This window comes from Idiotropiscis lumnitzeri, chromosome 20, assembly GCF_059441095.1.
Source record: "Idiotropiscis lumnitzeri isolate Australia: NSW breed Sydney's pygmy pipehorse chromosome 20, RoL_Ilum_1.0, whole genome shotgun sequence".
NCBI classification, from domain to species: domain Eukaryota; kingdom Metazoa; phylum Chordata; class Actinopteri; order Syngnathiformes; family Syngnathidae; genus Idiotropiscis; species Idiotropiscis lumnitzeri.
In genome coordinates, this window is record NC_142410.1 from 7,769,708 (window position 1) to 7,796,723 (window position 27,016).

At 42.5% G+C, this 27,016-nt stretch overlaps 3 protein-coding genes and 2 non-coding genes across 7 annotated transcripts; 1 reads left to right on the forward strand and 4 right to left on the reverse strand.

Annotated features, from left to right (window-relative positions):
* Positions 1-705: 705 nt before the first annotated feature.
* On the reverse strand, positions 706-8,528 carry polr3e (polymerase (RNA) III (DNA directed) polypeptide E). The gene is made up of 21 exons (XM_088283797.1): positions 8,364-8,528; positions 6,943-7,036; positions 6,796-6,846; positions 6,423-6,500; positions 6,221-6,336; positions 5,730-5,812; positions 5,405-5,512; positions 5,280-5,329; positions 5,022-5,141; positions 4,857-4,942; positions 4,641-4,685; positions 4,475-4,566; positions 3,732-3,852; positions 3,577-3,658; positions 3,332-3,391; positions 3,038-3,195; positions 2,861-2,922; positions 1,960-2,417; positions 1,612-1,689; positions 1,376-1,498; positions 706-1,284 (listed from the first exon to the last, which is right to left on the reverse strand). Exons 2-21 carry the CDS (start codon positions 6,979-6,981, stop codon positions 1,228-1,230), a joined length of 2,067 nt encoding a protein of 688 aa, XP_088139923.1. The 5' UTR covers positions 6,982-7,036; positions 8,364-8,528; the 3' UTR covers positions 706-1,227.
* Positions 8,529-8,655: 127 nt separating this feature from the next.
* On the reverse strand, positions 8,656-8,737 carry trnal-aag (transfer RNA leucine (anticodon AAG)). Its single transcript has one exon. It is a non-coding gene; the product is annotated as a tRNA-Leu (tRNA).
* Positions 8,738-9,197: 460 nt separating this feature from the next.
* Positions 9,198-20,050, reverse strand: eef2k (eukaryotic elongation factor 2 kinase). 3 transcript variants are annotated; one of them, XM_088285146.1, is made up of 19 exons: positions 19,337-20,050; positions 18,350-18,608; positions 17,847-17,903; positions 16,264-16,364; positions 14,038-14,098; positions 13,916-13,953; positions 13,386-13,557; positions 13,163-13,312; positions 12,952-13,084; positions 12,756-12,883; positions 12,466-12,664; positions 11,612-11,670; positions 11,453-11,530; positions 11,288-11,344; positions 10,575-10,706; positions 10,321-10,509; positions 10,123-10,247; positions 9,849-10,027; positions 9,198-9,643 (listed from the first exon to the last, which is right to left on the reverse strand). In XM_088285146.1, the coding sequence occupies exons 2-19, from the start codon at positions 18,590-18,592 to the stop codon at positions 9,549-9,551; spliced, it is 2,196 nt and encodes a 731-aa protein (XP_088141272.1). In that variant the 5' UTR covers positions 18,593-18,608; positions 19,337-20,050; the 3' UTR covers positions 9,198-9,548. The 3 variants fall into 3 exon arrangements, with proteins under 3 accessions (XP_088141272.1, XP_088141270.1, XP_088141273.1); XM_088285144.1 differs by having other exon boundaries at positions 9,198-9,658; positions 19,337-20,048; XM_088285147.1 differs by lacking the exon at positions 11,288-11,344 and having other exon boundaries at positions 9,198-9,658; positions 19,337-20,049.
* Positions 20,051-20,208: 158 nt separating this feature from the next.
* Positions 20,209-20,290, forward strand: trnal-uag (transfer RNA leucine (anticodon UAG)). Its single transcript has one exon. It is a non-coding gene; the product is annotated as a tRNA-Leu (tRNA).
* Positions 20,291-20,861: 571 nt separating this feature from the next.
* On the reverse strand, positions 20,862-23,250 carry tha1 (threonine aldolase 1). The gene is made up of 7 exons (XM_088284633.1): positions 22,922-23,250; positions 22,378-22,461; positions 22,202-22,290; positions 21,856-22,041; positions 21,596-21,733; positions 21,300-21,492; positions 20,862-21,228 (listed from the first exon to the last, which is right to left on the reverse strand). Exons 1-7 carry the CDS (start codon positions 23,235-23,237, stop codon positions 20,918-20,920), a joined length of 1,317 nt encoding a protein of 438 aa, XP_088140759.1. The 5' UTR covers positions 23,238-23,250; the 3' UTR covers positions 20,862-20,917.
* Between the last annotated feature and the right edge of the window lie 3,766 nt (positions 23,251-27,016).

Below are 27,016 nucleotides of genomic sequence, written 5' to 3' on the forward strand. Positions count from 1 at the left end.
CAAAGCAAAGGAGCTGGCCAGCATTAAAAACAAAAGCAAAAACATACGAAGTTGTTGCAAAAGAAAGAGCCCAATGTGCTAAAATCAAGCAAAAGGAAGCAAATTGTGACACGCTGTGCTCAAACCTCAAACACTGTTTCGTCCCTCAAGTGTTCAAATCGTGCAACAAGTTCAATTAGGAGGAAAGAAAGTGCAACAAAGGACGAACATTTGCTCGTGTGCGCACTTACCTGCTAAAAGGCCACGCACCTGACACCAATTGACCTGCAAGGCCTGACGTCACGTCCTCCTACCCGAGCCAACCGTCTTCTTTGTTTGCTTGTCAACGGCGTTTTGCACAATAGCGCCACCTGGTGACCTGTCAAGATAACTGCTTCGGATTGCCGTGGAAATTGTTGCAACTCAATTTGCAAAATGAAAGGCAATCACATGCTGTCATGTATGGAGGACTGAAAGTGCCAAAATTAAATAAATACACTGTTAAATGTTTAATTAAAATAAATGTTTGATTAATTAAATTTGGAATTGAGTAACTATCATTAATTAAATTATCAATGATTACATGTAAAAAAAAAAATTAAATAAGTAATATAAATATATATAATTTAATTATTTCTGTGCAATGGCGGCAGGGATATGTCACGGCTCCGGTTGTTGTGAAATGCACTAAATAAAAAAAATGGTATACACAAAACATGACAAACCTTCATCTTAATGTTTTCATTGTTTGGTTTCATTCATCATCCACAACCGTTTTTTTTGTACATTTGAGTAAAAAGCAAAGAAAATGCAGCAGTCAAACGTTTGTCCCCTCTTTCAAACCACTGCCATTCTCAACACAAGTAGAGATGCATGAAGTCAAACCTTAACTGAACGGTTTTAGTCGTGCTTGTTTTGGTGTTAGTGATCAAAGTGCCGTCAGGTGATTTACATGATTGAGGCTACTTGCGTCTTGCTCCGTTCTATACCTTAATGTTAATTGGATGAACAAAAAAATGGCGGCTGTGTAAGCCTTCGAAAAGGTCCATCAGGAAAAAAAAGGAAAATCCCATAAATAATGACGCATTTGTGTTTGGAGCGTTTCTCCTTCAAGGACTTCTTTTTTTCATCATTCCCAGCGGCGATGTCATCGTCGTCATGACCGGCCGCGACCGGCTCTCACCTTGGCCGCGCACCCTCTGGACACTGGAATTGGCTATGGGTGCCCTCGGGGGTATGCTGCTTGGGTCAAGACGGGATGGTTCCCTTCAGGTACCACATTCCGGCATGGCTGTGGCAGCATTCCTGGCGGGGAGAAAAAAATTAAAAGAAAAAGAACAGTCAACTTTTTTTTTTCTTTAAATAACTGCTCCCCGTCTAGGCAGCGGGTGCTCACCTTGAGCAGTCGGTCCACGTCAGCCTTGGGGACGTCGCCGAACTCTTCACCGAGCCGGGCTTGCACCGCGCTTCGTCTCAAGCGGTAAGTTTTGGTGAACATTTCATAGAGCAGGTGGCGGTGCTGCGCCACCAAAGGAGAAATAAATTATCCTAGCATAAAGATGAGCTATTTTTTTTAAACAATGGAACTATTCAAAGTACAACACCATTTTTTTTTTTTTTTGGGGGGTTTACCTTGTCAACATCCTCTCCGGTCTCCCACAAGCCAAACACCTTTTGCTCGTCAGCTGAAGCTGTGGTCAACGCGGGGAACTACATTTAGAGTAGAAACAACAGTGTTAAATTTAGGCAAGTCAACTATTTATATCGCACATTTCAGAAACAAAATTACTAAACGACTGTAAGGTGACCGGTTTGAAAAAGGAAAGTGTTCCGATCACTTCGTACTGCTCAGAACACGAGCTGAGGCTGTTTGATGATTTTTTTTTGGTGATATATCATATTCTCTCGTTACCAAATCTTTCTACTCTTGACCAAATGTGGTTCGTAATGAAGTCTAATTCAAACTCAGTAAATACTCACAGGCACCATAATCTGTTTGCAGCGGCTGAGCAGCACGGCATCCTGCAGCATGTGGTCCGGCACGGGTCCGAAAGGGATGTGTCCCGCCGGCATGGTGGCCAGGTGGAGGCTGAAAAGCCTCTTGAGCTCGTTCAGCGTCAACACGGGATTCTTCCCGAAGGTCTTTGTCACAAAGTCCAGCAGCTCGGGCGAGGGTGCGTTGGCGGGGCTGCCGCCGTTTGCGTGCTCCGCGCCAGCGTAGCCGTTGAGTGAGCCGTTCGGGATGTCCGACTGGGACGGCGGAGGAGAGGACGTGTCCATGGGCTCGGGCTCAGCATCGCTGAGCGGCTCCTGTTTGACGCGGGCGCCGCCGCTTCCTGCTCGCTTGGCGTCCAGATCCTTTTGGAGAGAAGCCTGCTTCTCCTCAGCGCGGTCCTGGGCGATCTTCAGACGCTGCTCGCCACTGATGTGGACCGGTTCTGCAGGACCACACACACTGATATTTCAACTTCCATGCCATGACAATCAGAATCATCTCTATTGGTCAAATATTTTAATTAGGCAACATAAGTGATTTGTCTCTGGTAACTGAAGACTACTCGATTAAAGCAAACAAGCCGCTACGGGAAAAATAAAAAATTTTGATTACACTAAAAGAGCTTTCTTAAAATTAAACGTTGCTGGGCTTTCATTATTTTTATGAGCAATATTATCATTATTATTAAAAGCATTCCTTATTATGAGACAGTATTAAAATGGTTTCGATTTCAGGAACTAAATCGTCTTACAGGTGCTTTAATCATGTCAAAAGCATTAGCGTGACTATGATGATAATAATCATTATAAACATTCTCATTATTAATATTATCGTTACTCGGGCCTGAGCCGCTGATGATACTGACTGAAGCAGCTCATTACGCACCAGGCTGCGGAGAATTCTTTGGCATGAAGTCGCCCTTCGAGAAGTTGAAGACTTTTTCCAACCTTCCAAGGCAAAAGAATGATAAAAAAAATATATTAAAAAAAAAAAAAAAAAAGAAGTTAAATAACCGGTTATAATGAACGCGTTTTCGTGACAAAAATATACGGCGCAACCCACTTGCTCTGGATGCCCATCCACAGCATGTGCTGCCGGTGGGCCACGTCAGCGTGCTTCTTGACAAAGTCGGCGTCGGAGGGCAGCAGGAATTCCCAGCCGCGGTTGACACGCGGCACCGCTACCTGCTCCAGGAAATCCTTCACATCCTCCGGCGGAAGCTGCAAGAGAGAGCGAGACGTGAGAGGAAGCGCACGTCTGAATTATTAAGTTTGAGCAGGTTTTGTTTCGTTTAGGTTTGCATGAGGGGCTTCTTAAGAGTGGCGACACAAGGCTAATTAAACGACAGAGGCTTACTTTGATCACGGCCGCAACTTCCTTCCTCATCAGCGAGCGTTCCAGAGTAAATCGCCACATCTGCAAAGTGACATAAATATGAAAAGGGGGGAAAAAAATTAAAAAAATGGGACTTAGGGTTATAAAAATATGATCGGGTGTTCAGATCAACGATTTAAGAAATCCAATCAATTGCAAAGGGTTAACTTGTTTGTTCTTTTGCAAATTTAAAAAAATAAATGACTACAAATGTAAAAATCCATCACCACAAAGTCTCGCCCGCGACACAGCACATCAGCCGGAACGCCGCTGTGAGGACTGCACGTGTTTTTGGGATACAGAATGTCACTGAAAGGACAAAAATGCAAGAATTCAAATCAGCCAGCTCCGACTGCCACAAAGCAGCTGCAGCACCACATACCTCTTCACCACCCAGTTGCCCTGGACTAGCAGCGCCACCTGCTGGATGCAGCGCAGCACCGCGGTGGAGTCGGTGCCTGAGGCCAGCAGGCCCATCAGGCTGGCAAACTGGATCACCTTGACTGCAGACACAAACAGAGACAAACACAACACCGATGTATCGCACAGCACGTGGACATCGCATTGTGACTGGACTGGAGATTTAGTTCGAAATGTCACAGGGCCTGTCGGGCTAGATTGTTCTCACAATGATTTTGTGTCACGCTGGTGTAAAGGCATGGTCATTGGTAAATGAGATGTAAAAAAATAAATAAATAAATAAAAATAAAAAATAAATATATAAAAATAAAAAATAAATAAATAAAAATTAAAAATAAATAAATAAAATAAATATATACAAATAAATAAATAATTCTATTTATATATATATTTATATATATAAATTCACATATAAAACGTGAGCATTATTATTAATTTGATTATCCAATTCAAATATGAGACACTATACACTATTGAATTGGAAAATAATATCAATAAAATAAAATGAAAATATTTTACTTTTTCATTGGCTGTTTGACAGTAATTCAATCAAACTATTTTTATTATAAGCGGCGTACAAATAAATGAAAAAATAACATTTAGGTCACCAATTTTCAAACAAAAGCAACTAAATTAATGCAACAAATATTCTTTATTCTTGTCTTGATAATATCAGTTGGACAAAAACTCCATCTGCTAACTCACCGTTCTTCATCAGCGTCCTGATCTGCTCGGTGAGCGGCAGCGTGCGCAACTGGGCCATGGAAAGCACGTTGCTTGGGCCGATGGGCTTCACGCTGCGACAGACGGTGAACCTCGCAAATTAAAATGAGTCAAAACTACGGCGAGAATTAAAAGATGAAATGCTTACACTTTTTCTTCTGCCAGCGGCGGCATCAGCATCGTGAGGTACTCCCTGCACAGAAAAAAATATATATATTAATTGTTATTGCAACACAAAAAAAGTCATCGCCGTGAACAATCATGCTATATTATCGGGCTTTGGATGTGGACAGGACAACTTATTTTACTGCATCTTAATTTTAGATTCAGATTGTGCGTCTGATGCATGCGTTGAAAAACTCACTTGGGCGTTTTAACCAGCTCAGAGTTGTCAGAGGTGTCCACATGCTGACTGAATAAATACTGCCTTTCATGTTCTGACCGCCCGTCCTGAGGCAGACCAAAATGGTGGATTCACGTTAGAAGCACTCAAACTGATAGTTGGCGGGTCCTCGTCGTGACGTGTTACCTTGATGCTGTGGTGCTGCAAATGCATCCAAGGCTCTTCAGCCTGCTTTTTTTGGAGGAACTCGTACGACTGGATCCTCCTTTGGCGTGCTTGCTCCGACTCGGGCCGAGCGAACCTCACCTGCGGACGCAGAAAAAAAAGAAAAAAAAAACAGGGCAGATGTGAAGTAACATACAGTATAACTTTAAATACAATTTCCTTTAGGGATACACACAACAAACTCGGAAAAAACGCGAGCGTGGGAAAGCGAGCACTCACCGAAATGGCTTTGGCTTCTTCCTCGCCTTCGTCCTGGGACGAGTCGCCACCTGTGTAGAAGGGCAACATGACAAATGGAAGAAAAGAAAAGAAAAAATATGCGGGAAAACAAACTAAAATGGCACCTTCGTTGGCCGCCTCTCGCTCGCGGGTTTTGTTGTCGGCCTTGTCCAGGTACGCAAAGCTGGGCCTCATCTGCAGGATTCCCGTCAGCGGCGTCACGTGAAGCTCGCCTAACATCAGCAACAATAAAAAATAATAATAATTAGAATATTTTCAGAACATTAGAAATTCAATTACATTTCTGATTTTTGATCAACATTTTTATTATACTTAATCAGATGGAACTAAACGTTAAAAAAATGGACATTCTTAAATGACCTCCACGTATCCTTCTGTTCATTTTCATCACACATCCTAACTTGCACAAAAAGAAGAACAAGTTGAGACCTTTTCGAAAGATGGCCGCGGCGTATCGGGAGGTGTTGGTGGTGGCCTGGATCGACGAGAAGATCTGATTGTCCATCATTTTCCTGCACAAAAAGTCATCAGATCTGGTGTCAGGTTTTTTATTTATGATTTTTTTTTAGCAACTTCCATGCCAACCTAATTTTTAAAATATGATCCACTTAAATGGTTACAAAATAAAAAAAAAAAAAATAAAAAAAAAGAATAAAATAAAAACCTTGATAGGGATGATTTTAAAAAAGTTGAGTATATATTTAATAAAAAAGTGACATTTTATTTTCAAGTGTGATTATAAGAATGATAATCTTTAATTAAAACTGTCAATAAATTTGTTTTGTACTACATAATTATACTCCGATACTAAAAGTCGACAAAACATTTTTTGTGCGCTTCAAAGGCACATAGACATCGCAAAGGAACATTACCAGCTGACCAAAAGTTCCCCAACAAGCTCGTTTCACCGCAAAACGTACACTGAATAAGTGTTGTTCTCCTCGTAGCCGATGCCGTCCACGTTCAGGGCTATCTGCTCGCCCTTGCTGCTGCAGTAGTTGGGGCTCTTGGTGTCCATGGCAACCTGCAGCTCCACCTAGCGACAAGGACGCCGTCACAATTACATTTTTCTGTTGTCATTTTCAGAATGAACTCAGCATGTATGCGTGGTTTTCATTTTACCCGCTGTTGTTTGGGTTTGATCTTCGCAGCTAAAATGTTGATGTCGTCGTAGGTCATGCTGGATGGTCGCACGGGGTACTGCAAAGGGAGAAAATGGCGGCAGCTACGGTCAAGATATTTTTCAACAAAAAGACATTTGTTACCCAACAATTTCGGTGGATGTCAATGCTTGGGGAAATGTTTTGGAAAAAATGAAAAATTATCTGGAAAAATAAAGAAAATGCCAGGAGGGGAAAGGGGGAGTTAGGTAATTTCCTGGCAAAGGCCGGGAAAAAAAAATCTATTAAAATTTCTGTTTAAAAAAATAAATATTTGAAGGTAATCCGTCCAGCCACAACTCATTTGTAATGAATGCAACACCAACTTCACCCACCTGGAGTAGATAAAGCTTCTCCGCAAGGCTTTTGGCAAGATAGACGTCAATCTGCAGGAGTCAAATAAAAAATTAAAAAATTTTAAAAAAAGATCAGTGCTGATTGATTTAACACCAAGTGTCTTGACTCTTTCCATGAACACATACCTCCTCTATAATAGGATCGTCGTCATCCCCACTGGCCATATTTTAGGAAGCGGAGTAAGGAGTGGGAAGGAGGTGTGGGGAGAGTGAATCCAACCTTGAAAAAGGAGATGCATCATTTTTTTTGGACCATTTAAAATACCAAGGATCAAGAGAATTTTCCAGCGCAGTTCTTGTTCAGGTGAAACTGGATCATTTTCCCCCCTAATCCTATCCTGGTTGGCTAATGGCGAGCAGCAGCAAACTAAAGCAAGCAACCTAAGATAAATGAACTTTTGTGGTGTATCACATGTCACTGTGCAAATAATCTTGCCCCATGAAACAATTTCACTTCAATCAAACGTCATTTATGAGAAGCCGTTATCTCACTTTTATGCAAACAACCATTGAGTTTCAGTTGTCCGATTAATTGGGAAGGCAGCATTTCCTCACTGTGAGATCAGTTCAGATTCTGCCACTTTCAAACAGACAGCTTATCAGAAGTTGGACCACCGGGTCAAAGTGACTCTTTAGCTCCCAAAACTTGACCCAGCGTAGCATCCAAGTCATTGACGGAGAAACTTTTGTGTTGATGGTTATTAGATTCATTTTTAGGCTTGAGGTGCAAGACTGCCAGTGGGAACGGTAGACACTTCACAAATAGGCAGATAAAAGTTCTACTTGGTTATTTGTACATTTAATATGTAGTCAGACACTACTGAGAACCAACAATTTCCATCCAAAAACTAAAAACTCAATTTGATAATGGCAATTTTTCCGAGTGACAAAGCAGCTGCAATTGAACATTAGCACCAATTATGTGTGTAGTGTTAGCGCAAAAAAAATGTTTCAACAACAAGATAAATCAAATGCTATAAATCGAAAACTTGTGTTTTAATATCTAAACACAACATTCATGTGATGACTCAATGCTAATCAAAGCAGGTAAACACTGATAATGACGAGGTAAAGCAGGTGATGCAAGACCACGAAATCGAATTCAAATTACTTTCCAAAGTGTAAACACATTGAAACAATCCAACTCGCACATCTGGGAAACGATTATATTTTAGTCTAATGTCTTTTCGCACCGTTATTCCCTCAAATAAATATAATTCGAGCTGTGTTAGCACATTAGCAAAACACAGAAAATTGTCAGGCGGACCGGCACTAAACTCGGCCAAACTAGTGAACAAGGTCCAAAAATACAACACCGTGTGCGTTGTATAAACATTTGTACGATAAAGGACAACATGTTCGAAACTCACTCGTAAAAGTGACGAAGTGAGCTAACGATGAAGCAGCCGTTGGTTAGCAACTTTAGCATAGCTACCTAGCTTTGATTCACACATGCCGGTTGAAATAACACTGGGGCGAGCGGACGAGGCCTGCTTTGAAACGTAAATTAACCGTGCGGAATAACACAGAAACATGAAATACGTTACCTGCACTTAGCCGAGTGAGTCGAGCTATCTCATCAACGTGACATTTGTTCGACAAAACGGGCGGCGCAGTGGAAGAAGGAGCACGAACGCACATGAAGTGGGCACCATGTTGACTCGGATCCTCAATCGGACACGTGGGGAATGCGGCCGAGCCCACAATGCAAAGCGGTGATAAAATATTCATTAAGGTTTGAGGTTTATCTTTGTTTACGCTCGGTGGTTGTCAATTATCGGGTGATAATTATTTATACAGGAGGTGGTAAGGTGAATTTGCGGTCGAGTCCAAAAGTTATGGCAGCGGTGGGATTCGAACCCACGCCTCCGGAGAGACTGGAGCCTTAATCCAGCGCCTTAGACCGCTCGGCCACGCTACCGTACACATAAACGCTCCCATACAGTGTACATAAATAAAAATAAAATCAAAGCATGCCAATTGCGTTCGCAAACCACACGTTTGCGTCTTTGTTTCATTTGTCTTTTATATCCCTGTCGTATTATTTGATATTGAAGTCTACTACTTGGTGTTTGACTTTCATCTTAATCCCTGTTATTTATTTATAGAACTCACATTTTACACAAAGTGTCCTCCATAATTATTGGCACCCCTAAATAAAGCCTTAAAATTAAATTTTAGAGCAGAAGCACTTTTTTTCTAGCACAAAATGGATAAATTACTCATCCATTTAAAGTAATGCAGCAAGATTTTGTGTTTAGTTAATATACGGTTTGGTGGTCTTTTTTTGGTTTGTTGGAAAATGATGCACCAGCACAGCTTGTCCGCGGAACAGACTACAGACATAAAATCAACAATTCCATAATAAAAGTGTTTACTCATAAAATTCAATGCAAACTTTATTTTATTTTTACAGTCACTGAAAGATATCCTTATTTTTTTTAATACACATTCTTCCAATGGAAATGTGCTCAGTAAACAATTGTATTGGTTTTGGCTCCACGGACCACATTCACAGAAGACAAACTCAACATTGAAAGAGCAAGTTTCCGAAAAAAAAGAGCGCAGAAAACTTGATGAAGCTTAAATGCTGGAAGGCTTAAACATGCATACACACGCAAAGCACCGTTAGCTAAAAACCTGTTCTATAGCAAAAAGATGTAAACGCAACTCGTTCAGCGTCAGGCGGAACACTTGAAGCCCTTTTTTTTGGGGGGGGGGGTGTAAAAGAGTTATTCCTCCATCAGCGCCCACGCCTCCTCGGCTTTCATGTAGTACTGGTTTGCCGAGCGCCCTTTCATGGCCTCCATGGCAGCTTCTGCGGCTTCTGTAAACAGATCACCTGCAGTGAGAGATGATGCGAGAGGTTAAAGGTGGCTCTTTGTGAGTGCTCTAATTTTGTATCAGAAGTAGAAATAAATATGTTTGAAATTGCATCGGCATCTCCTTGCCCACATGCGACCAGTGTTTTAGATTTAGGTTTTCAATGCAGGTCAACAGAGACGGACGGACCAATCCCTGTGTGGCTCTACCTGCTTTCTGTGGATCCGCCGCGAGGTTGTATCCCCCCACCATGAACATCTCGGCCTCTCTGGCCAGCAGGAGGTAACGAGGCTCGTCCTGTATGCCGTCGAACTCGCCTCCCTCGTCGTGCTCGTCCATGTTCAACGCGCTGTCATACCAGCGGATTGCCTCCGTCCAGTCTTGATGTCTGTTGCAGTCAGAAAAGGCAAACAGTGACAAATAATTTCCTCCAGAGGGCGCTATTTGAACATCTTCACACATGGAGGAACAGCTCTTATCCACCTTTCCGCTGACAGATTAACTCCGGTGTCAAAAGCTCGCGCCACTGTGACCATCGAAGATCTGTCGCCGGCTTCGGCAGCCTGCAGGAGATACTTGAAGCCTTTCATTCTGTTTCCGGCGTTTTCCTGAAAGCCACACAACAACTTTGAACAGTCAAGTGAGGTCAGCAAGACCAAAGACAGGAAGAGGAAGTCGCACCTCCAGCTCCATGTTGGGCAGGATGTGGTGGGGCAGCTGCAGGCAACACTGGCCGATGGCCACGATGGCCTCAAGCTCGCCGCACTGAGCCGCTCGCTCCAGGTGAAACATGGCCGAGTCCTCGTCCCACTGCTCGTCCTTCTCGCAGAAGCGCCCCGCCTCGTGGTAGCGCACCATGGCCAAGTGAACCTGAACACCAACAATCAAAATTCTCTTCTGCTTATTTCTATTGTACAGCGTGGCGGACTTTTCACCTTCCCAAGGATTGACTGGCCGATGCGCTTCTGCATCAGCGAACTGAGTCGCTCCACCTCGGTGGCCACGCAGGAGGATCTGTGCACGTGAGCGCGGGACGAGTGGAAGAAGCTCCACTTCTCCTCTGTCAGCTGTTTGGAGAACACACACACACACACATTACCAGCGATTTCTTGATGGCGTCACCGCCAATGAAACACGCTCGTTAAGGCTTGTACTCCTCTACTTGATCAACTTGAGGAGTACATTCATGTTAGTATGAATACAAAATGAACAAAAGTCACAAAAATCACCAAAGAGGTGGGCATGGAAGCGCGCATGGAAACAAAGGCAAAAATACACAAAAAAAAAAAAAAAAAACACACACACACACAAACAGAAGAGGTCGATGGTTGTCTTGCCTTTTGATTTTTCTACATGTCACATTTGGAACCAAATCTCTCATTCGGCATGAACACTGCATGGACAAAAGTCTTGGGACAGACTTTTATTAGCAATACGTATTCTCAAAGCGCCCAAAAAATTCAATGTAGGTTTTCTGAGCAATTTGGTATTGCAACCAGTGCCCTCTAGTGCAGTCACAAAGGACGGGTGAAATGTGAGCGAAGAGACGAGGACAAAGGAATGAGTGCAAAGAGATGCGACGGGGACCCCACATGGTGATGATTAATTGATTAAACGTGGCACACCGGCGTCTCGTATGTTTCTTTACCCGTCTGACACTGTCCTCGTCCGACTCGGAATAATGTCTTTGGTAGTGTTGGCGGGCCTACGGCGTTTCGAGATAAGACATGCATTATAAAAACGACTGACGTGTGGAGAAATGCGAGTGAAATACAAAACAGGAGAAGCTAACGTGCTACGTTGGACTTTTTACCCCGTCTGGGTGGTCGTTGGGGTCTCCCTCACTCCTCCTCTCGCTGGGGTAGCCGCTATCCCCGCCGCTGTCAGACTCCTACACACGCAAGACCGCCAAAAATGTCAGAATTTGGCTCACCGCACTCCACCATAAGATCGCAAAAGTTCCATTTCGTACCCTGTGTTCCCCGGCGTTGTCAAGTCGATCCTGTTCGTACATCCCGGTGAAGGATAAGCCTGGACAAAGTCGACAATAAATGCACATGTTTACTTCCTGGAGATATTTTCTATTGACTAAGTCCAATTTGCCAGAGGATATTAATATTTATTATTTATTACATCTACTTATATGGCTCAAATTTTCACTGCTAACTTGATTTTAACAGAAACTACATTTCAAGTTACATTGTTACAGTGGTTTTGCCAATACTTGATTGGAAGTGACGTGGAAGAATCAAAAATAAAGAATTTTTTTTTTTTAACTCATTCACTGCCAGCCCAGGTAAAATCAATATACGTTTTGACTTCTTTACCCGTCAATGGCAGTGAATGCAGTTAAAAAGAAAAATTAGTTTCTGGATTTCACGGTTTTATCATGAATGAATGAAAAAATTAAAAAATTAAAAAATAAATAAAATAAAATAAAATAAAATAAAATAAAATAAAATAAAATAAAATAAAATAAAATAAAATAAATAAATAAATAAATAAATAAATAAATACAAATAAAATAAATAAAAATAAAATAAAATAAAATAAAATAAAATAAAAGAATCATCTTTAGCTGACACAATGTCAAAACTGCATTTCTAGCTTGGAAACACAAATCTCTATTTGTCACTGCTACGGACACGCCAGGTGTTCATGTGCTGAAAATGTGACATGACGCAAGTGACGTCACTCCCCCCAGGCTCAAATAGTAAATTGTGAAGTCCCAGATGTATTTCGATTACTTGCCTGAGCAAAGTAACTCATTAGATGAGTCCTTATATGGCTGGAATAAATTAACATGTGACTGGTTGGCATACACACCGGCCGGAGATCTGCCCATGCACACGGACGCCACCAGAGGTGAGCAAGGCACAGAGTCCACGTCGCTCATGCTCTCATCCACCGACGATGTCTCCGACAGGCGGGACAGCAGCGGCGGCGCCCGGCTCCCCGATATGGTGCGGACGCGGGGGGAACCGCACTGCTCCTCGCAGCCTCTCAACACCGTCTTTGCGGATTTCTAACAAGAGAGAAGGGAAACGTCAGGCGAGCTGAGGCGGCGTAACGGTGACAGGTACGAGTGAGCGGTGAGAGGTGAGAGGCTCGCCAACCAGCAGCTTGTTGGTGCAGTCCAGCTGTTGCTTCTCGCCTGGGGACAGGTCGAACGGCGTCAGGCCCATGCTCTTGCAGATCTTGTTGCACTGGTGCGAGTGGAAGAAGAGCGCCATGCCTCGCACACCTGGCGACACAAACACTCACAAATTCACTGCGCGTGTGCTGAGCATAAAAAAAGGGGGAGCGACGTACCCAGATTGCCGTCGCCAAAGTCAGTTCCCTTTTCGGTGTGAATCTGAGGGTCGGTGTAGAGATCGCCGACGCCCTGGATGTCCACCACGATCAGCTGATGGCCCGAACGCTCAAAGCTGAAGTGACTAAATGCCTGACGCGCAAAAGACAACAGAAATTATACGTCAGTGAAATGTGATGAGTCATATTTAGACGAGGACCATCAACTCACCTGCGGCGTCAGTCGGATGTTGTCGTCCCGCACAAAGCCCGAGTTGGAGTTGTACTTGATGTACTTGCCCTCGATGTAATGCTCCAGGTGGAAGAGCGGCTTGCCGGGCCTCTCCGTCATCTCCACCACGCACATCTGCATGATGTCCACCTAGCCCCCGTTGCGGAACATTTCCAGATGTTATGGTCTCAAAGCAGATTCCCCGCGACGTGATCTCGTCTACCTGTTTGGGAGGCCTGTGGCGATTGTACTCCTCGCCCCAAAGTTTGGCCTCCATCTGCAGCCGCACGTCCTCAAAGTAGACGCTCCGGTCCACCGTCTCCATGTAGCGCTTGGCCACGTAGTTGCACGCCGTCTTCCAGTTGTGGCTGTGCGAGAAGCTGGACAGCTTCTTCCTGCCAGACGAGATCAGTTTTACAGCTTTGACGAGGTCCTTCCAGCACAGAACGGAGCAGATTTTTTTTTCACCTCCTTGGTGACCCCGTATGACCTCTCCCTATGTGTGACTGTGTCCTTTAATGTATTTGTAGGGTGTGTTGAAGCTCATTCATGAAACCATGCCAAAAATCATAATTGGAGCCGGCTGAATTTCAACACAATGGAGGCACGGTTGGCCGCAAGACGCTCGCGTCGGAACGAACCAATCAAAAGAAAGAATGAAGCAAAGCTGGAGGTGATCAAAGCAGACGCTGCCGCATCCTCCCACCTCACATTGGTTGGAACAACCCAAGGCAATAGCGTAGTTGTACTTACGTTCTGAAGCACTCCCTCATGGCTCCTTTTCCAAACGGCTGTGATAGAAATAAAGATATTTAGTCTTTAAAAAAAAAAAAAAAAACTTTGTAAAAATGTCTTTCTTCGGTGCGTGATCATACCTGTGCAGCCATCTTGATGTGGACCCGATCTTGGGCCCACTCGCCTGTGACAGCATTATACCTGCAAAAAATTCAGATTGTTTTACTTGTTTACTCCGTGTGTGCAATTTTAATATTTATATAATAGCCACAAGTGCTGTTTATAAATCCAAGTAATTTTATAAAGTTTTGTTGTGCTACAATTTGAATTTTTTTTTTTTTTTTTTTATGAATGGGGAAAATATCTGACAAAACGCATAATGCGTATCGTCGCTGTCCTGTAAAAAACACTTTTTAAATTAATTTTATTTTCGTATTTTTTATTTTTACGTGAATGAGGTTGACACATTCAATTAAGGTGAAAATTAATGGTAAATGTTGCATCCAATATTTACACTTAAAACGGCTGACTATAATAAGAAAAAATGGTCTTCAATAAATATATTTTATTGCATATGCTGAAAAAAACTCTGTGAAAACTCCGCATTCAATATCAAATTGCTGAAAATGACTATAATGGAGAAATTCGATGTATTCATCACAAAATGCTGAAAACGTCTGCCTAGAAAGCACAACGGCTGTGCTGTCGTCAATATTTGAAGAAACGACAAAATGTAGCGGACGCTGACAATAATGAAAAACATCTGCAGCCAATACTTCAAAACAACCACTCACTAACGTAATCCCTTTAAATCATAAACATGTCAACCGTCTTCCCATTTAACATCACGCGCTTGCACTGACGCGACCTTTGACTCACTACTGAGTTTAGGAAAGAAAATTTTTTTTTCGTTTTTTTCCCCTCCCAACCCATCGCGAATCTGTCGCCACAGATTGAAGCGCTGAATTATCTCCAAATTAATCTTTGCCACACTGCGTGTACGCATAGCACCTGGTTCGCATGCCTGCTGTGCACTTGTGGAAATCAGTCAACACTGTTCAGTATGCAGGAGCGCCGCTCAACTCGACACACATTTCAAGTCTTGTTTTTTTTGCCTTACAAACCACATCAGGCCGGGAACACAATGTACTACTTGGCACTGAGATACTAAAGTGGGTATAAAGAAGAGGAGGAGGAGGACGAGGAGGAGAGTAAAATTAGCACATGAATAGCCGCCACTTTCCCTCCCTCACTCTCTCACTCCCCCCCCCCCTCTCGGGCTTATATAAGCGATTCAATGTGAAGCGTGCATTCAGCGAAAACAACCCCTCCCGCATTGTGCGTCTGCCAATGCGGGAACGTGGCGCTGCGTGTCTGAGCCAGATGTGAGCGAGCGCTTCAGCTTTTCGCCGTTCAAACGCAACAGTCAGCAGGCACACACAGGCCCCCCTGCTGAGCTGCTGTTTTTGTTTTTTTCTCCTAAAACCAGATCCGGGGTTCAGTTGGACAAGGTTAGCCTCGTTTGGACTCGGCGGGGTTTAATGCAAATCGGAACGCACTGGGATTGCAAGTTATTGTCGTCGCAGTTGTTAGCGGGGATTATCATGATTGTCGTTACTTAGCCCGGTTTAGATGCAATTAAAGTGGACCGACACAACGTTTGCATTCACATCTTTTTGCCAATCCTATTCCAAAATGGATTAAACGACACTCCCCATAAGTTATCGTGCTGCCTCACTTTTTTTTTTTTTAATCAATTGGTAAATGTGCTCCATTCATTTTCTGTTCACACGGTGACACTGTAGGTACATGAAAATGTAAAAAGGAAGAAAGTCAGTGGAGCAACTCCATTTTTGCATTCACATTGTACATTTTGGTCAGTTCATTTCCTCTTCACGTGGTCAAAGAGTAGCAAACTGACACACAGCAGAATGTAAACAGGAAGAAGGTGGAAGAAGGGGGCCAGTGAGGAAAATAACATTAACAGCATTTTATACGTTTAAACCACCTCAGTTGACCTGAAACCGGATTCTTTAGATCAAGAGCGAAACCGCTTTGCATTCGAGATCATGTGGAACAGGAATGTTGATTTGGTTTAGAAACCCGCCTGAGGGTTGCTAATGTAAAACTCAGTTTGCTTCACTTGAGAAGTGTCTGAACCGGTTTGGAGCGTTCACATATGAGCTGAAAATGGGGATAAATCTGCAAAATCGTTTGGATGAATGAAATGGACTGAGGGGAAAACAAATGACACACATCGGGTAGTCCCGTTTTGTGGTCACTACAGGAGATAAGCACAAAGCTCAATGTCTGGACCTTGACTGGAAGCACAAACACGTCTAAATGCATTTGAAGGTTCTTCCCACCTGTAGCGCAAGCAAGGTTCCGTCTCTTTGTCCTCCAGGTGGAATTCAGCCCAGGGGTCCGGCATGGCTTTGGCCTTCGTGATGGCATTTTTCCACGTCTCCTTTTGTAACAAGCACATTGAATTCATTTTTTAAAAAATGAAGTGAGCTTGTTTTTTTTTTTTCTTTTTTAGAAAATGGTCTTGGGCTCACAACAATCTAAAGCAATTTATTTTGAGGATTTCCGTGAGTCATAGACTTTAATTGTTATGTGGTAAATGTGTGCAAAAGATGCTGTAACTTTTCCCCATTGGAAGCATGCAGAAAAAAATTTACACTCATTTCCTTTTTTTTTTTTTTTTGCAATAAATAATTCATATTTTAAATATTTACCTCAGATTAAATAGTTTTTTTTTTAAAGACTGACTTGTTTAAAAAAATAATATACAGATAAAAATATTCATAAGTCACTTTTTAAAATATTGTTAGGTTGTTTTTCATTTATTATTGTATGCTGTATGATTTTTTTTTCATCTCAGTTATTACATGTGATGAGTTGTACATGATTTCACATTCACACACGCCTCCTGTTTTTTTGCCGTTTTATTATTAATCGGCATAATGAACTCCGGGGCACGGCAATGTAAACGAGCGCTGGGGAGGAAGCAAGTTGGGTGACACGCTATGTGAGGTCTCGTAGTCATTTGCAGTTGTGTCTGAAAATAACTTCCTTAGTGGGCGGGGTTGGTCACCGATCATGTCAAGTAACTTAATCCTTTGCCGCCCGGGGCAGCGCGCACGTCTCCCTCGTACGCTGCCAATTTCGCTAACTAACTAGTTAACGACTTGTACGATACAAAGCTCGAGGGTAAAAAGTGTCACATTTCTAGCGCGTCAAACATGACCCACGTGAAATTGCGAAATTGGTGAATGTGCACGCTCAAAGGCCCATAACATTAGGTATGCCTGCACCAGAGTTAGAATCATTTTGGATTTTTTTATGATACTTTTTCGTTAATTTTTAGCTTTTTTTTTTTAAATTCACCTATTTTCAGTCATTGTTCGGGCAAGTTTATTAGTTTTCTTTTTGGGGAAAATGCTCTCTTTTAGTTTTCATTCGTTGTAGCATTAGTTTTTTTTTTTTTAACATGGAGTATTTTTTGAGTGCCAGATTAAAAAAAAAAAAAAAGGTCACCAAGTATTGTGTAATAATAAAATAAAGTAAATTAGACAAAGACAGAAATGAAGGACGTTGTCACTGTAACTAGATTTAGTTACTTCTATAAATATAAGTTGTCGTTTTAGTTAGTTTTCTTTTTTTTTAATTTCATTCATGAATTTTTTTTTTTAATTTTCCTTTGATTCTTGCTGCTGTTCACGTTCACTCATGAACCTTGTGCAGGTGTACCTAATGAAGTGTCCATGGAATGTACCAAAAAAATAAACCAAGCAGATGAATAGAACAGAAAATCAAAAAGGTTGAAAAAGGTTACGGTTAAAGGAAGAAAAAAAGGGCATTCTAAAACAGTGAAGGAAGGTGGGAAATATGATAAGTAGCGAAAGGGACGACGGTACAGAAAAGTAATTGAAGTGGTGTCACATACCCGGGCACTCTCAGACAAAACGTGGTACGAACCTTCCGCCAAATGCTCTGATTGATTCTATGTGGGGGGGAAAAGGTGAAGAAAATGCACCACTTTTCATCAGCACAGCACATGATGCAACGAGACAAAGTAACTAGAATGCTTCGGCGAAGCTACACGCTCACGCAAAAACAATTTTTGTTCCTAGTGACAAAAAAATCATTGAAGATGCCATTTTTAATGCCCGTTTTATTTGATATATTTTAACTCAAGCAATCCTTTGTTCAAATTTCAATGTGGACTAATGAATTGTTTTTATATACGTCAGCCAGATGGCGCTATTTTTTCCCATTCAAAGCATGCAGCAAAGATTTAGCAGTTTGGTGACAAAGTAGCAACAATACAAATATAGAATTTTCATAAAAACAGTTTTGTGTATTTTATTTCTTTATTTTTTTTTGTCATTAGGAACAAATGAGGGTGGATATTTAAGGGACAACTTCGGATTCAAGACGACTCCTCACCTTGTACAAGAATTCTGTCTTGGGCAGCGAGATTGAAACCTGGCGGTTGTTAACCAGATTTTGCATGTAGTGGCAGATGTCTCGGACGGGGTCGTCCAGGATCGAGCAGATGAAAGCTTCGTCCTCCTCGCCGTCGTCGTCGTCTGTGAGCGAACACACCCGCTGCTTGGGCATGTTCCTTTTGTCCGAAGACCTGCTGCCGCTGCCCTCTTCCTCCATGCTGAACATCAGCTCATCCTCCATTGTGGCAACTGGTGTTCTAAAAAAATGAAAATTACATTGTACCACTTAAAATATAATTCAGGATTACTGCTAACAATTTGCTACTACTTACTACTAGTTTTGATCGAGAACTGCCGCAGATTCTAAGGGTACCTTGCCAATGAATTGCTCAATTTATATGAATAAATAAGCGTGTTTGTTTTTCACATGGATTGAGTAAAGTTAATAAAAACCTTCAAAAATAGGCTTGGCTTTAGATGTAGATGAATGCTACCAAAATGAAATTCACGTCCAACTTCATAGGTCTTGTCTCTACTCAGTCTCCTACCTAAAAGAGATCAACATGCAATTTAGATTTGATAGGTTTAGTACGCATTATTTATAATATTACAACAGGTTGGAGGCTATATTTGCCCTGAATGGATATTTCACGGTCACATTATAATTGCGAGTCAGTGTGTCACTAACATTTGAGTCCATCCAGGAAGTCCGTAGGCAAAATTCGAACTTGAACCTCAGAACTGTAACTCAAACGTACTAACTAACCACTCGAACACCCTGCCGTACCATGCAGCATGTCAATTACGAGCTGATTCTGCAGGTTTTGAATGGTGTAATGCAGCTGGGACAAAAGTGTACCATGCTTGTCATGGATGCACTATATTCGATTGCAGCAATCTGCAAAGGGAAACTCCCCACCCTACTCCACTTATAATAAGCATTAAGATTCATCTATTGTGATATGCATGCGTTAAATGAACCCACCAAACCTGGAGCTTGACACTTTGTGACGGCCGTGTGAACAAGCGCTCTCCTCTTGAGTCGCACGAAAATACTTTTTTCTCGGCGTCGAAATGTCACGGAGATTGACGGCTTCTCCCTTGATGGATCACTCCCCGCCTCTCCAGCGAGTCCTGCAGGTCCCGAGGCAAGCGGTTCGATGGGAGGTTTTTTTCGCAGCGGTTCCACCAGTCGCCACACCGATGTGGACCGTTGGCACGTAACAACAACGTTCCGTGGCAGCCCCGCCCCACACGAAATGTAGCTTTTTCGTGCTGTCGGAAATGTCAAAACAAACGCCCCATGGGGAGGCCCTAGTACAGAGACGTGAAAAAACAAACAACTAACTAAATAAATATTACATGCAATTTGAATTAAAATAATTTAACTAAAATAAACACATCTGACATATTTTAGTGCTAATGTGACACTTCTAAACATGCAGCGTCACGGAGAATTTTATAAATTACAATTCGCAATAGGCTTGTGAATGCATCGACTTGTGCTCCCAACGCTTTGATTTCCGGAAATGCACGCGCTTTGAAAACTTGAGAGACAAGCAAAGCTCGTCAACAAATTTATGGCACTCCAGTTAATCGTCTTTCAAAGGCATTTCTTTAAGAAAGTCCCTTTAAACGTCACGTACTCCCTCGACATCGTCATTTTTCAAAACGAATCCATTCGTCTCGACCTCTTTCTCCTTGCTGCGGCTTCATTGCATTTCGGACCCGCTGATTCGACATGTAAAAACACGTAAACATTGTGTAAAGTTACAATACTGATTCAAATCCACACAGTGGCATAGTACGTCATACATTATACTAGTAAATGCAAATATTCCATGTTAAAGCCTACACGGTAGCGTGGCCGAGTGGTCTAAGGCGCTGGATTTAGGCTCCAGTCATTTCGATGGCGTGGGTTCGAATCCCACCGCTGCCAGACTATCTTTTCGATCAACCGAGAACAAAATGAAAACAAACACCCGGTCACCACTAAAATTGACTAATTATAGTTGGGTTTTATAATTTAATTAGATAAATTAATACATACATTTTAACAAACCACATTTTGTAAAACAATAGCTAGTCTGTCATTTAAAAAAAGTTGTTATACATCATATAATTATAAAATGTATAGGTAAAATTTATTGAATTCTTAGATAAGATTAATGAAGTCAAATTAATGTTTCACTAAACTAACCAATTTTAGGGGAAAAGGACAAGTTCTGTATCAGATAACATGAGTTTTAAAACTGTAATACAAAAACAAAAGCATGTTTTATAAATTGTTTAATAATTAATTGGAATTTGTGACTATGAATAAAATTGAATTGCATTCGTTCCATTTTTTTTATATCTATCTCATTTAATTGATTCAATTCGTAAATTCTAAAATAACATTTTACAAAATGATTTTAAAATATATTTCATCAATTCCAATGAATCAATCAATTGCAGAATAAACTAAATTAACAAAAAAAAAAATACAATGTAATGATGTTCACAAATTTCTCCAGTTGTGCTCGTCGTTGAAGAGATTTTCAAGATAAGACACTTTGCAAAAATGTTACAAGCCTCTCTGTTGTTTATTCTGCAAGCACTGACGGGCGACAAACTGCAATTTCTCGATGGCCAACTGCGTGTCTTCGGGCGATATCCCCAGATGCCACACAGCTCTCACAGATTTGCCAAAATGAGGATACATGAGGACTTGCACGCCCTGGCCCAGCGCGCCCTCTTCCCCGTCGTCGACTTGAGCCATGCGATCGCAGAATTCCTCAGGATTCAAGGAGGGTTCACAGATTTGGAAACGCAGAATGTTTGTCTCCACGGCCGCCATGTCCACGTCAAACAGCGGCGGCTCGCACGTTTTCAAGGCTGTTAAGAAGACAGACAAGCTGTTATGACGGCAACAGACAGCAGGAATGCGCCAGGGAACTTGAAGACACCTTGAGCGAAAGTTCTCGCATTGTCGTGATCTTCTTGTAGTCTTCCGACCATGTCCGACAAAGACACTTTACCCGCCGCCGCCAGTATGCCGGCCTGCCGCATCCCGCCGCCCAGAGCTTTGCGACACCTCACTGCTCGGGAGATGAATTCTCTGGGCCCAGCCAGTATGCTTCCCACTGGAGCACCCAATCCCTGTTCAACACACACACACACAATGATAATATTTCTTTTTTTTTTATACTTCTGCTGACTAAAAAACAAACGTTAACAATAATCATGTTGTGAAGTGTCTCACCTTAGAGAGACACACGCTGACAGTATGCGTGTGCTGCAGTATGACCGCTACTGGCACCCCCAGAGCCACTGCGGCGTTCATCACGCGCGCGCCATCCATGTGCACCGACAGGCCGTGTCTGTCGGCGAGAGCTCGCACCTTTATCAGAGGAGGATGGACATGCGGACGTCAAGGAGGTAACTGCTAACCAAAACAGCAGCTCTCCCATCTGCAGTTTAGTAAATAAACACCCCCCTTGGCCACGACATGCACTTGCACACCTCCTGCAGGAAGCTGAGCGGCAAGACACGTCCTCCTTGTATGTTGTGCGTGTTCTCCACGCAGATGAGCCGTGAGCGTGGGTAGTGTGGGTCCGGGTAGCCGTGACGAATCTTGGACTCCAGCCGGTCCAGGTCCAAGGTGCCGTCAGGGAGATTGGTGACTGTGGTGGCGTGGATGCCCGCCAGCTGTGTCAACATCGACATGAACCATCCTCGCAGTATAAATAAATAAATAAACACGTACACACATTCGTACACACATATATATATATATATATATATATATATATAAATATATATATATATATATATATACATACATATATTTGATATGGATACATTTCACCTGCGCGCTGCCTCCCTGCTCGTAGATGTGCAAATGTGATAGGTCTCCCACGATCATCTCATCGTCACGCTCCCTGCAGTGCACCATCACTATTGTGACCAATGCACGACAGTCATTTCAACCTCAACCCCACAAAAAAAAGAAAATAAAATGCAGACAAATGTGTTCCAAGTTACCTGCGATGAGGTTACTCATCGTTCCCGAGGGGACAAACAGCGCTGCCTCCATCCCAAACATGTCGGCTGCAATCTTCTGCAATTCTGAAAGCAAGAAAAAATGTATTTAATAGAAAAACAATTTAAAATAAAAAAAATACAATTTATATTGATGTGGAAAATTTGAAAAAAATTGAAAATTAATTTTGAAAATTATTCAATAAAACTAGAATGATTTGAATACAAAAAATAAAATCAGGCTTAAAAGCTGTTAAATTATTTTTACTAATTGTATATTCTTTTTAAAGAAATGACATCACGCTTCTATATTTGCTAAATTAAAAAGTATATTTCTTTGATAAAGTTTAAAAAATCCCTTTAAAATACGAACAACACGAATTAAGGCTCGTTTTAATATTATGTTACACTTAAAAAATAATTTCTTGAAATAAAAAATGGCAAATCAAGTTGTTAATTAAAAGCGTGACTTGCGCACGGAGGCGCTGTTGCTAGGTGCTAACAGGTAAACGTGCTAACTAACTAACTAACTAACTGGTAATGCTACCGTTCACTGTGGGGTCTTCGCCCATCACATCGTCTCCGACTTCGGCCTCGGCCATGGCCCGGCGCATCGCTGCTCCGGGTTTGGTTACCGTGTCGCTGCGGAGGTCCACAATCCGGATATGAGCCGCCCGGCCGGACTGGGGGAGTCGGGAGCTCCCGCTGTTGTAGTAACTTCGTTTGCCGGCATTTCGTCGAGCGACAACTCGACCCCAAATAGGAAACTTAGTACAAAATGTTTTGAGGGACATGGTTGGAGCGTCAACATTCATGCGAGTCAGTTTGGGCTTGAACTTTGGATCGATTGCATCGATAATCATTGACTTGAACGCACGCAGGACGGTTAATGGATGACCGAATAGTTGGTTAACACTGCACTGGTCAATATTGTCCACTAGGTGGCGCTACATACGTATTATAGATACACAATATATATATATAAATTACACGGTACTGGACACGTATGTAATTAGTAATATTGGATTATACAAAATGTATGAGCTTGAAAATAAAATATTTGTAGTCCTCTGGTAACATAATAATGATAATAGTACAAAATTGCAAAACACTATATTATATGATGTAACGTAATTCAGGTTTATGGTATTGTGGATTTAAACTATGATATGCGCATTATATATAAATAATAGCAATTCCAGCAGTCAGTGAATAAACTTAGGCGCTCTCGACTCGAAAGGTTAGTTGTAATGTGAGCACGAAACTCAAAAGTGTTGCGTGCAATAGAGAAAGACCAGCGACATATGTAGACAAGTATAGGCATCTTCCATCGGATGTGACGTCACCAATTCAGGCTCTGGAATGTAGTCCTAGCCATTGCATTCAAGACGAGCTACTTGGCATGTTAAACTTGGAGTCAGTGCGTTCACATGTGATCCTGCTCACCTCAAAATAGACATACATATTCTTTGAAATATTAGATTTGATTTTACTACTCCTTTTTATCTTCAAGAAAAGTAAAACAGTGGTGGTGTGGCTCCCTAGCGCCCACTATTGACCATCTGCCAGTGACACACACACACTGACACTCTTGCAAGCTGCACATGTCAAAATGTCAGCTGGCGTAGCACTCGTGAATGCTGGATCAAATTCCAGTCACACACGCACGCACGCACACGCACACACTTCCCACTCTCGTGTGATTGCAATCACTTGATAAGCGTGTGTGCGGGCGCATGTGCGTGCGTGTTTGTGTGCAGTGCCAGTAAGCGTGTCTGCTTATAATGTAATGGGCCGTCCAGCTGCGTGACGCTCACACACTCGAGTCTTTGTGGCCAGCGTCTTCCATGGGCACACAGAGAAAATATTGAATAAGGCAGAAATGAAGCAGGAGAAATATTGACCCCTTTCTGGGAAGAAGCACTGAGGAGGCGGCAACGCCTTTCCAATAACCATAAAGCCTGCCGGGGGCCCGAAATAGACCCCCCCCCCTCACCACCACCACCCCAATATCCCTCTTCATTGCTTCTCTTTTCCCATCACTTGTTCCACAAAAGCAGGTGTTTATGGGAAGTCTTCACATGCGCGCGCCTCTGCGCGCGCACGCAAACGCATTGAAAGATGCTCTTTGCTTAAAAGGTGTTGACATCAGTGCTTGAGACATGCTCACATCTGGTTCGCATTAAGCCCACATCCACCCAGCCCTCCTCATTCATGTCACTCACACGCACGCACGCGCGCCCGCGCAATGAGACACGCGCACATATGTATACGTTTACAACAAAACACGCAACCACACGTGCACGCGCGCTCACACGCCACACGCTCGCGCAAAACATTCTCAAGCGCACAAACAAACACTCGCAAACAAATACACTCGCACGCTCTCACACAAACACACACAAACACGCGCGCATACATTTAAAACACAACGCACAACCACACGCTCACTTTTGACCAAACATTCTCAACCACATTCAACCACTCAGACAAATATACACGTTAAAACAAACTCAGAAACGGACACGCGCACACACACGCGCACACACACACGCATTCACAAATGAGCACGCACACGAATACATTCACACTAACATTCACAACCACGCACACGACTACATTCAAATCCACACGCACATATTTGGACACGCACACACACACGCGCACGAACACGCATACAAACACTCTCACTCGAACACACTATGCTCACAAAATACATAGAAAAACACACACGTACACCCACGCACACGCACACGCATGCTTAGATTTACAACCAAACACACAACCACAAAACTTACACGAAGACACACTCACCACAAACACACTGTCTCACTTGCACACACTAAACACACACACCCCCACACACCCCCATTACATTTACACCAACACAATCTCACACAGTCACATCTGCATACAAAAACACACCATTACATTCACAACACACAACTACACACACTTCCATTCGCTTTTACAGGGTACTTCCCAAAGTGGCATAAATCAGCGCAGCGTGTCCCACCCTCAAAACTTGTCGCCTTCCAGGAAAGTGTGGACAAAAGTATTGGGACATCATGACCGAAAGTTTGCGGCAATCATCGCACACAGCATCAGTGATTGCTCAATGTTGTGATTCAATCGCGAGCTTCATACGAAAAATTGTTCCATCAAAATCCGTGTTTTCCAAACTTTATTTATATTTCAGACCAATGCAGGGAAATTGGATCATCGCTCACAGCACAGTGGTTGGAAATCGGTGCTCTACATGTCAATCATTACATACAGAACACAAAACGTTGTTTTCGAAACTCCCCCTCACAAATGTCCAAAATAGAAACTAGGAATGAAATTTCTCTTAATTAGAACAAAAATATTCCACTAACGGCAGAATGAATAATTACCCAGTCCATCCACATGTTGTCATTCACACCAGAGAACAACAGCTTTGTGTGCAACTAAACAGGCCCAGATTTCACACGTCGTCAATTTCGAAATAAATCAATATGTCATATATGTATTTTGCAGTGGGATTTTTCGTACGCAATATATGCGCCTTGGCTCAATAAAGGTTGAGTAACACTGCATTATAGTTGATCCGAATCCAGTGGTGATGAATGGCCGCTCATTTGCGGCGGCACAAAGGGATGAAAAGTGTTTCCACAGAAGCCTTGAAGTGTTTTCCTTGCAACTACTTATCCATCACTTCATTCCACGTCAATTTCGTGAATCATCATACGAGCAGCGCGCCATTTCCAGGAAGTGTCCCCGGGCCGCCGCCGCCAGAACCAAGGTTAACCTGACCGTTCGAAAAAACGTCCTCCCTCGCTCAGTCATCTGCCATCTCGGGCAGCCTGTCACGCTTCATTCAGTCGTTCGTTCGCTTCACCCTTTCTGTCACCTCCTTTTCACTCCTCTTCTTCATCAGTCTTACCCTCACATCGTCACCCTCCCTCGCTTTCTCTCTGGGAAGTCACGTGACTTCCCTGAAGCTGAACCCTATAAACCAGCGGTACTTGGGGTGGCTCAGTGGCTATACCGTGCTGTGATTGGCTCTTCAGATGCTTCACACGCACACACACAGAGGACCCCCTGTTTTAAACTAACGGGAACACGTAGCGTGGCCCCTTCACGTTAATGCAGAAGAAAGGGAGGAGGAGGTAAATAAAATTCATCCAACTGGGAAGCGCCGTTTGTTTTCAGTGGAGTGTTCCCGAAGTTCCCAGCATCCCCGGCCCGTTTTTATCCACTCGAAACCCCCGTAGCGGCCAAAAAAAAATAAAACGAACCCAAATGCTTGTTTCAAGTGGTTTATTACCACTTACAGTTGAAGTTGACTTTAAAACTAGAGAATATAATTTCTGGAGCAATTGCGCGTGAAGGCCGAAAGGGTGAAGGAAATGATGTGGAGTGATTTGATATACAATGACCGGAAATGATTTGAACATGTTCATGTTGGAATAGATTGAATAAGTGCAAACTGGAGGTGAAATATGTAAAAAAAAAAAAAAAATTGCAATAGGGATAAAGAGAACAATTTAAAGTTAGAACGGTTTGAATCGGTCCCAAAAAAAAAAAAAAAAATCTTGAAATTAGAGGACAAAAAAAAAATCAAAATCTTGAAATTAGAGGACAAAATCAAAATCAAAAT

Coding starts and splice junctions, on each gene's coding strand:
- polr3e (XM_088283797.1), bottom strand. CDS start 6,981: ATGGCCAGTGGGGATGACGACGATCCTATTATAGAGGAG. Junction 4,686..4,856: donor GAGCTGGTTAAAACGCCCAA/GTGAGTTTTTCA, acceptor TTTTCTGTGCAG/GGAGTACCTCACGATGCTGA. Junction 1,285..1,375: donor ACGTGGACCGACTGCTCAAG/GTGAGCACCCGC, acceptor TCTCCCCGCCAG/GAATGCTGCCACAGCCATGC.
- eef2k (XM_088285144.1), bottom strand. CDS start 18,592: ATGGAGGATGAGCTGATGTTCAGCATGGAGGAAGAGGGCAGCGGCAGC. Junction 11,671..12,465: donor CATGGGCAGATCTCCGGCCG/GTGTGTATGCCA, acceptor GACTTTGTCCAG/GCTTATCCTTCACCGGGATG. Junction 11,531..11,611: donor ACAACGCCGGGGAACACAGG/GTACGAAATGGA, acceptor TTGCGTGTGTAG/GAGTCTGACAGCGGCGGGGA.
- tha1 (XM_088284633.1), bottom strand. CDS start 23,237: ATGATTATCGATGCAATCGATCCAAAGTTCAAGCCCAAACTGACTCGC. Junction 22,042..22,201: donor AGCAGGGAGGCAGCGCGCAG/GTGAAATGTATC, acceptor ATGTTGACACAG/CTGGCGGGCATCCACGCCAC. Junction 21,229..21,299: donor TGCGAGAACTTTCGCTCAAG/GTGTCTTCAAGT, acceptor TCTTCTTAACAG/CCTTGAAAACGTGCGAGCCG.